Source organism: Phocoena sinus, chromosome 10 (genome assembly GCF_008692025.1).
Source record: "Phocoena sinus isolate mPhoSin1 chromosome 10, mPhoSin1.pri, whole genome shotgun sequence".
NCBI lineage: Eukaryota > Metazoa > Chordata > Mammalia > Artiodactyla > Phocoenidae > Phocoena > Phocoena sinus.
In genome coordinates, this window is record NC_045772.1 from 29,511,385 (window position 1) to 29,521,549 (window position 10,165).

At 36.5% G+C, this 10,165-nt stretch overlaps 1 protein-coding gene across 1 annotated transcript; it reads left to right on the top strand.

Annotated features, from left to right (window-relative positions):
- Positions 1 to 218: 218 nt before the first annotated feature.
- KERA (keratocan) lies at positions 219 to 7,980 on the top strand. Its single transcript, XM_032646250.1, has 3 exons — positions 219 to 503; positions 1,869 to 2,762; positions 7,012 to 7,980. The coding sequence occupies exons 2-3, from the start codon at positions 1,877 to 1,879 to the stop codon at positions 7,185 to 7,187; spliced, it is 1,062 nt and encodes a 353-aa protein (XP_032502141.1). The 5' UTR covers positions 219 to 503; positions 1,869 to 1,876; the 3' UTR covers positions 7,188 to 7,980.
- Positions 7,981 to 10,165: the final 2,185 nt, after the last annotated feature.

The following is a 10,165-nucleotide window of genomic DNA, read 5'->3' on the forward strand; positions in this document are numbered from 1 at the left end:
AGGCCTCCAGATCAGTGCATTACAGTATCTTTGGGACTGTGAACTCAGAGTGAAAGTTGCACTGAATTTTGTTATAGGTTCTTGAGATTAAAGTCAGAATTTCCTGTGCTGGGCTACGTAGGTACTGAGGTGCTGTGGTTGTTGGAGGGGTTAAAGCTGGAGCCATGGATGCATATATATTAGGGAGGATTCACCAAAACACGACAGTGGAGCCTGGGTCAATCCATTACTTTGAATGAGCAGTGACCAATAGAAAGGGACGAGGAAGAGCCAAGAAAACTGAGGTAAGCGGTGTTCTGAAGCTCTGTCAAAGTGGAAACAATAGATCAAAGGTGTTCATGGTGACTGGTCAGAGGAGGTTTTATTTTTTCTCGTAGGAGGCTAGACAGCATAAAATAAAAACAAATTCTTCTAGTCAAAGTTTTTTTTTTTTTTTTCTTAACTGATTTTAGCAAACTTCAGATCCAGACACAGGACTCAGCGATACATTCCTGGACAGCAAGGTAAACTATTTTACGCTTTTCAAAACTCTTAAAGTTAAGAATTCAAAGTTATGATTCATCAGAGGCAGGGTTACTGCTTCAATAACTAAAGCAAATCCCTATTCTGAAAAAAAAAAATGTTTTAATGTGTCTCTGTTGGAAGGTGACCAGAGCAGTATTCTGCAATCTCAAGAAATTTGACAGCTTGCAGAAGCTGCCCTGTGCTTGTCATTTCCCTCGATTTAGGGGCAAAATTGAAAGATCAGCATTTCTAAATGATGCTGATTTTATCTCTTCCTAAGGAATCAGTGAAATTTATTTGGTCTTTATTACCAAGTGTTTGAACTAAATGTACATTGATAAGACCGTTATTGTTATATAGATACATATTATTTTCCTGTTGGGATAGTTCTTTGTTCCCATAACCTTGTTGAAACTCAACGGGGAGGATTTATGTCTTTTAAATGTATCACATATCAGTAAGTGTTAACCTTTGCTCTGTTAGCATCCATACTGAAAATATGGAGATCCACCTGTATCCTGAGCATGTTCTTTGTTTCGTTTTGTTTTTTATCAACCATAGTAACACCGCTTACTTATGTAAGTGTGATATATATCTGTATCAACATCTATAGCTATATCTATATATAGAGTTTCATAATCCAAATTTCTTGGCTAAACAACTTGATCCTCTACTTAAAATATCAGAAGTCTTTCCCTAAACCCCCAAAATAAAACTTACCTGAGAACTTGAGCAACAGAGCAAGAGATTAATCACACATTTTTCTTCAAATCCTAAAATTTTCCTTCACAAAAAGTTGCTAAAATGTTCTTTGATCTCTCTATTTCTTTGGTTGAAGGGCCAAAGAGCCTGGGAAATCTCATCCAGATGTTCTGCTCATTTAGGAGTAAAAGTGAAAGCATATGCCAACTTCTTAGGAACAACATAGACTCTAAATCTGAGTTATTAAAAGGTCACTTTTTTGTACTCGTGTGTTCAACTCTGGATTTCAGTTAACTTCCTTGCATTAAATAGCTTGAAATGGAAAAGCACTTAAGAGTTCCTAAAATTTGCTTTTTCTTTCTTGGTTTTCATTGTGATTGGGTTAAAACCAGAAAGTTACAAGTTGGTGAGTCAGTTTCAGTGTTTGCAAAAATGCTTTGCATATAGTGCCTACTAAATAGATGGGTATTCGTTGATAAATATGTATAAAATGCTGACATGTCTTTAATAGATGGGTATTGGTTGATAAATATGTATAAAATGCTGACATGTCTTTACCTCCCCACCCCCCTTGAAGAAGCAATGTTTATGGATCATTTTGGTGCATGCAGTTATCTAAAGGTCAAGATCCTTAAACATGACAATTGTATCCCTTACTCTAGGTACTAAAATGGCAACCACAATCTGTTTCATCATCTGGGTGTTATTCATAACAGATACTGTATGGACTCGAAGTGTGAGACAGGTCTATGAGGCAAATGATCCAGAGGACTGGATGGTGCATGACTTCCATTGTCCCAGGGAATGTTTCTGTCCCCCCAGTTTCCCTACCGCTTTGTACTGTGAAAACCGGGCTCTCAAAGCAATCCCTGCTATACCATCAAGGATCTGGTATCTTTATCTTGAAAACAACCTGATAGAAACCATTCCTGAGAAGCCATTCGAGAATGCCACCCAGCTGAGATGGATAAATCTAAACAAGAACAAAATAACCAACTATGGAATTGAAAAAGGAGCCCTGAGCCAACTGAAGAAGCTGCTTTTCTTATTCCTGGAAGATAATGAGCTAGAGGAGGTACCTTCTCCATTGCCAAGAAGTTTAGAACAATTACAATTAGCTAGAAACAAGGTGTCCAGAATTCCTCAAGGGACCTTCAGCAATCTGGAGAACCTGACCCTTCTTGACCTGCAGCACAATAAACTATTAGACAATGCCTTTCAAAGAGACACCTTTAAAGGACTCAAGAACCTCATGCAGCTAAATATGGCTAAGAACTCCCTGAGGAATATGCCACCAAGATTACCAGCCAATACTATGCAGCTGTTTTTAGACAACAATTCCATTGAAGGAATACCAGAAAATTATTTTAATGTGATTCCTAAAGTGGCCTTCCTGAGACTCAACCACAACAAATTATCAGATGCTGGCCTCCCTTCTAGTGGTTTTAATGTATCATCAATTCTAGATCTTCAACTGTCTCACAATCAACTCACAAAGGTCCCCAAAATCAGTGCTCATCTGCAGCACCTTCACCTCGATCATAACAAAATTAAAAGTAAGTAACCATCAGGGTGTGCCTTTGACTAAGATATTCATGGTTATTAAATTTATTCTATATCTTCTTTAAGAACATCGATAATGTTCATTTTCTCTCCAGCTCTCATGCCCTTAGATATTTTTTTAGTGTATTTTCAAGTTTTGTCTATTCACAGACAGTGTCAATGAACCAAGAAGTTCAAATGTTCAAATTGCAAATTGAAAAGTGGATTTTAGTAATCTACAGAGGGCTATTACCTGTTGGAGAAACTAAATGTCTCTATCTTCTTTTACTCTGAGGAGATTCTGATATTTCTGCCTCAGTGGGAAGACTTATTGAAGAAAGTGTACCCCAGCCACAAGCAACCTCATGAATAGTAATAGAAGGAATATGATTTAGGAGGTATCAGAAAGGGACCTCTGTCCTAAAACCTACAGGACAGCTGATGCCTACAATCACCCTAGTCAGAATTTCTGCTTTCGATCAGTGGGTTTCTCAAACTTCAGAGTACACAAATGGGTGGCCCCATCACAGAGTTTCTGATTGAGTAGGTCTGGTGGGACCTGAGACTTTTCATTTCTAGCAAGTTTCCTAGGGATGCTGAGATTGATGTTCTGGGGACCATACATGGGAAACCAATATTGTACTTTAAGGCTTTGCTCAATTGAAATTGAAATAAATGTCCCTGGAAGTTGGCAACTCCTTAGGACTAATGGCAGTCAACAAGGTAGAATACACACTCCTTTCCTGAAAATAGCTTTTTTTTTTAACATCCTTATTGGAGTACAATTGCTTTACAGTGTTGTGTTAGTTTCTGCTGTATAACAAAGTGAATCAGCTATATGCATACGTATATCACCATATCCCTTCCCTCTTGCGTCTCCCTCCCACCCTCCTTATCCCACCCCTCTAGGTGGTCGCAAAGCACCCAGCTGATCTCCCTGTGCCATGCAGCTGCTTCCCACGAGCTATCTATTTTACATTTGGTAGTGTATATATGTCAATGCTACTCTCTCACTTCGTCCCAGCGTACCCTTCCTCCTCCCCGTGTGAGAGATGAGTGCAAAGTGTCTTGGAGGCAGAGGTGCCATGAAGGGAAGAAGTGGTTATAGAAAGAAGGGGCTGGAGACGTTAAAGGCAAACTTAGCATCTTCACAATTATGCCTGAGGCCAGGATGACTCAGGTGTAGATGTAGACGATATCTTGGTCCAGCTACAGGGGATGATACCAGCCTGGCAAGTATCCATGCATGCTCCACCCTAGCATAAGCCCTTTAGAAAGCTAATCTTGAAGAGGTTTCTGAACAACCTTATAAAATACATTCCTAAAATGAGAATCAATTGGATAGTTTGCAGGAAAATGACACAGATAATTGTCAGAAGGTTGTGCTGCCTGCTTATTACTCACTAAACTTTTCATTAAGCAAATAATTACATAAACATCCAACCTATAAGAATAGACTATTTTGCACTGGGTATTCTTCAGTTTTTCAATATTTTTTGGTTTTTTTCTAACAGCATACTTGAGCATAAAATCCAGGAACTCATGAGCAGGCAGCTCCCACCGCAGTGGTTTTTTTCCATGGTGATGAGACACACTGTTTCATCTTGTAGTTAAAGCAAAAGATGCAACAGAAAAAAAAATGTTAATAGCTGAATCTGTGCACTGAACCAAATAGTACAGCAGCTAATATCAACCTAAATAAATGTAATTTTTTCCTGATGAAAGTTCTGTGCTTCTACAGGTGCATTCCTTACCTGACAACAAAAGTCCCATAGACGTTTGATGTAGGAAGTTAATTTAAAGGGATTCCACACAGAGCACTATTTGTGAATTGGGAATTCCCCTGAAGTGGGACCTTGAGAATGAGAGTGTTCAGGAGTGAGAGAGCAAAATTCAACACATAGTTGGGCACCTATGCTAGGTACTTACATAGTTTTACAAAGTTACACAAAGAAGAGGACTCTGTTCTTTCTCCACTTTTATTTTAGAGAGTTTTTTTCAAAGTTTTCTCATATATTTCTATTTTCCAATCATTCTCATACCTTAATGTGCATCAGAACCACCTGGAGGGCTTATAAAACACAGGCTGCTGGGCTCCAGCCTCTGGGTTTCCCACCTAACAGGTATGGGGTGGGGTCTAGCCACGCAGTTCTCAGGTAGTATGGATGCTGCTGGTCCGGGGACCACACTTTAAGAACCACAAATTAATCATCAAAAGAACCTTGTGTGCTATTACTAGGAATTTCTGAAGAAAGAAAAACTGAGGCTCAACTAAGTGAGGCTATTTTTCCAAGGACAAAGGATAAGTATAATAGCCAGGACCTGAACCTAAGGTTTCCCATATTAGGTGTTTTTTCCCCCACTCCAACATTATTATCATAGCACATTTTTCTTCAATGCCTAGAATATGAGACTTAAGAGAAATTTCTATCAATAGAGGTAAAAATCGTTTTCACAGCAACAACATCAACAAAGAGAAATTGATTTACTTGCTGCTTAATGTAGATATCAAGCATGGTCATTTCTATATTCCAAGAAAAGAAATGGAAAAGAAGAATTTCCCTGGCAAGAGTTCTTGGCTCACCATTGTATCACAATGCATTATAATAACTGCTAAAGTACTTACTTCTTCTTACCTCATAATCTAGTCTAGTTGTTAATGAAGTGGTTGCCAAGAAACATACCTCTTATATGAAGAGTTCTCAGAATTTATAGGACAGTGAACTTTTCTTATCCAAAATGATGGAAATACTTATTTCTTCTGAACACCTTAGGGGACTTTAAATTTGACAAAAATGTTATCTATTCGAACAAGTTACTTCTTGGTACTCTCAGAAACATTATAATTAATTTATGAAAATATAATTAAATTTAGAATGCTTGTTTTTACATTCTATTTATTCACACATGCATGGGTTATGGGTCATAAGGGTGATAAGGATAGGAGATAACACATCAGAAAGGACATAATCTCTCCAGCAGGCAAGGGACCCTGTGTAGTAGGAAAGGGAAGAGGCTGGGACTCCGCTCTGCCACTTACTTGCTGAAATGCCTGGTGCACATTGCCTTACCCGTCTGAACCACTATTTCAGCAATGCCCAGGTGGGGAGAATAATAATGTTGCCCAATACAGGTTGTGTCATGATAAGGTTATAATATATGTAAGAAAAAATACCTTGATGAATATAAATCTGCTATACAGAGTCATTATTTTTAGCAAGTTGAATTCACAAAATGGCATAAGATCAGAACAAAGCACCCTCACTGTAAGCATAAAATCCTTCAGAACAAGTCAGGACACAAAAGGAAGGTCATTGCCAAAGTTAGTTGGGTCTTATCTTCTAAGGGAAGATCTCTTCCTCAAAACAGTTTCAAAATAGGATTTAAAAGGAGTACGTGAATTCATGGTTGAGATCAGCTATTATGCACACTTGTCAGAATTTCGCTGGTTTAAGAGGCTTTCTCTCCTCAATGCTCCTAAACTTCAGTATAGACATTGATGCCAAGGGCTCTGATCCAAGGCAGGTGCATGATTTCTCACATCTTAACCATATGAAAAGGCTGACGGGATAGTTCCTGGTTTGAATTTTTGTAATTCAGTTCTTGGCAAATGTTTCATTTCCAATTAAATACACTTAAGTATGGAGATTCAAGGTTGTTTTCTGCAAATATCACATATATAAAGTTATATTAATTGCACTTTATAAAAAACTTATCATCATGTACAACTAGTTTGAGTGTTTGCATTTTTTTAAGGTAACTTTCAAGCACCTTCTCTAATAATAGACTGGCTTCCTTCCTTTGCATCCATCTATTCCTCCATTCGACCATGCACCTACCCATTCTTTCAGTACCAGCTCTGAACCATTGTTTCCACCTCTAATGCCCAAATACTACCTTTCTCATTCTACAGTAATCAAATCATGCCTTATCTGGCTTGCTAAAGGAATAAGACAAGTGATATATCTTATACAACTTTTTTCCATCACAACTTTTAACAATATGTCCTTTCTAGTGCTCTGTATTAAGCATAGCAAAGTATGGACTGAGATGACTATGTGTACGTTGCACATTTTTTCAGGGTTACTTCTATAAAACAGATATGCATAACTTCCAGCTTACATGAAAAAGGTTTGTCTCTCTGCCACTTTCATAGACCAGGCCACTAGACCCTCCACAGGACTGTTATAATAGCTCTTGGTCTTCCCATCCTTAGTCTCTTGTATTCCAGTTCATTTATCCATGCTTTCTTTGTCTCCGTAGATGTGAACGTCTCTGTAATATGTCCTACCACTCCTATCACATTGCCTGCAGAACACGATTCCTTCAGTTATGGACCTCATCTTCGCTACCTCCGTCTGGATGGAAATGAAATCAAACCACCAATCCCAATGGATTTAATGACCTGCTTCAGGCTCCTTCAGGCTGTCATTATTTAAACATGTCTTCAACAGTCTAAAATTCATTTAATGAGTTCATATTTCTGACCTGAAATTTGGTTGCCATTCATAGGTTTAAGATAAAAATCACTTTTCTAATTGCTTATGGCCACCATTTTAATTTGTATAGCTTACTTTTTTTCTATTCAAATTGCTTTCCCCATGATATGTAGCACAGACTGCTTTTCTTTAATTAATAAAACAGACACAGAGTTAAGATAGTTTATCAACTCAAAGATAGTTCCTTTTCGTCTCTCTCACAGCTTATTAATACCAAATAATACAAATACATTGTGATTCAATAGGAAGGATATATTTGTTTGCAAATGTTCAAAATTGCTTATGCAGATATTATATTCACAGTATAAACACAACATCTAACAGGAGGTAGGAATTTCTAGAGAAAATGAAAAATTGAGATATTTCTTTATCATAATTATAAAGAAATAATTAAATTCAGATTGTTAAGTAATATTTGTAAGTATAAGTCTGGTATTTGGCTCACGAATGGGTATGAAATGCATCAGATACTTTATAACAAGAAAATTCTAGTCATTTAATATCAAATAACAGAGCAATAGTCATTTTTAGTTCATTATACCTATTTCTTATATCTGCTGTTCTTAGATATAGTACAGTGTACTCTAGTAATTAAAGTTCTACATTTATTGTAACACATTTCTGACAGAATCTTAGTGTTTTAACACTTGAAATCCACTTGAATTGCAAATTGTTCAGTCCTTATATTTGCCAGTGCTTTTTGGATTTCTGAAATAAAAAGAGTGAATGCTTTCCAGCAAAACAGAAGTAAAATATTTATTTCAGGAGGCTTATTCACAAGTCTTATTAAGAATATATTTTTAATAAAAAGTGTTATAGTAACAATTAGTTCCATTTTTCTAGCATGAGTACATTAAAATATATTTTCTCCTACCCGTTTTCCTCTTTTCTCTAGTGAACACGAGAAAAAATTTATATTCTAATCACTTGACATAATATACCTGTTTCTCATGAGTCAAAAACAAAACAAAACAGGATTTTGTTAAGTAACAAAGTACAGTTTTCTTATATTTCTGATTTTGTTAGGTATATGTTATTAACAATAAATATTCCATGCAGATTAATACATCTATTTATATATATATTTCCAGACATTATTCTGAAAAATTCTATAAATATATTTCCTTAGAAAAAGGATCATATACATTTGTGAATCACCACATTAATGAAAGCCCAACATGTTACTTTAATCCAAGGCTTCTCAGAAAATTCATATGTTACTCTGTTAAGTGAATTCCCAAGAAGAAAAAATAACGTGCAGGATTGCCTATGTATTTTCATACCAAAATTTATTTGGGGGTGGGAGGAAAGAACAATGAACATACATTGAACAGGTTTTTAATGCTGGCTGAAGGCAAGACATTAAGAAAAAGAATAAGTTTAAAATACTTCAAAGCACATAAAGAAAATTATGAAAATAATGTCATATAAAATTATGTCATAAAAATACAGGTAATCAGATATTGTTAGGCTGGGGGAAAAGAATATGTTAACAGAAACATAATAACTTTAAATATTTGAAAACTTGCTATGTGAAAAGGGGGATGACACATATTCCAGGAAGCTCCAAAATGAAAGTAAGTAGAACATATGAGTGAAATTTATAAGGAGCCATATTTCATAGCTAGCTAAGGAAGAATTTTCTAATATTTGATCAGAGTCACCCAGCGATGGAAGCAGCTCTTCCTAAGGTACAGTTACCTACCACTGAAACTGTTCAGAGAGACGATTCAAGAGAAAGGATATAGCACAGGGAATTATTCCCATTACCTTGTAATAACCTATAATGGAATATAATCTGCAAAAATACTGAATCACTATGCTGTACACCTGAAACTAACGCAATATTGTAAATCATCTATACTTCAATTTAAAAAAATGAGAGAAAGGATGTGAAAAGAATTCCTGATCTGAAAGCAAAATTGTAAAATGTTCTTTTTAGACCTTTTGAACTCTAAGAATTTTCAGCCTTCCTTTTTTTCTTTCTGTCTTTCCTTCCTGTCTTTTTTCTTTATTTCATAAAATATATATTGAGTGCCATATATATAAGAGACCAGGGGTCCCCAGCTGGTCCTTGGCCTGTTAGGAACGGGGCCGCACAGCATGAGGTGAGCGGTGGTGAGTGAGCGAGCGAAGCTTCATCCTCCGCTCCCTATCGCTCATATTACCTCCTGAACCACCCCCGTCCCCTCCCCGCCTCAACACCTGGCCCATGGAAAAGTTGTCTTCCACGAAACCGGTCTTTGGTGCAAGAAAGGTTGGGGACCGCTGTACTAGACTATACTACACACAGGGAATATAACAGTGTGCACGATTTATACTACAGTGGGTGAGACACAAATTAGCTACATAATCACAAAAATATGTAAAATTTCATCTGTGGTAAGTTATATTAACAGAGAGCTGCATGGTGCAAAGGAATTTGAAAGGAGGATTCCCTAAAGAAATAATGGTTAAGGAAACACATAAAGCATGAGAAGTACTTAACCACACAGACCGAAAGGGGAGAATGTTCCATGCCATGTTTAAAGAGTCTATAGTCCTAAGAACAATCTGGAAGTCACTGAAGAGTTTTAAGTCGTAGGAGATTACATTCATTGAGGTAATATCACGTAGTGGTAAAGAATATTAATACTGAAGCTAAAATTGCTGAGTTCAAATGCCAGCTTCACTGTCCTGTGGTCCTGGGCAGAATCTTTAAATTTTCTGTGTCTCAGTTTCTCCTAATCTATAAAATGAGGACAAATAATAATACCTACCTTATGGTGAGAATTAAATGAGTTACAATATGTAAAGTGCCTAGAAGAGTGCTTAACACATGGTAAGTGATAAATAAGTGTTTTTTATTATCATTGGGTGCATATGTATATAATATAGATAGAGATATGTACTAGATAGATATATACAATATATTTATC

Bases quoted from the DNA above. Each gene is read 5' to 3' on its own strand.
- KERA (XM_032646250.1), top strand. From the start codon at position 1,877: ATGGCAACCACAATCTGTTTCATCATCTGGGTGTTATTCATAACAGAT. The intron at 2,763-7,011 runs GTAAGTAACCAT...TTGTCTCCGTAG, and splicing joins CGATCATAACAAAATTAAAA to ATGTGAACGTCTCTGTAATA.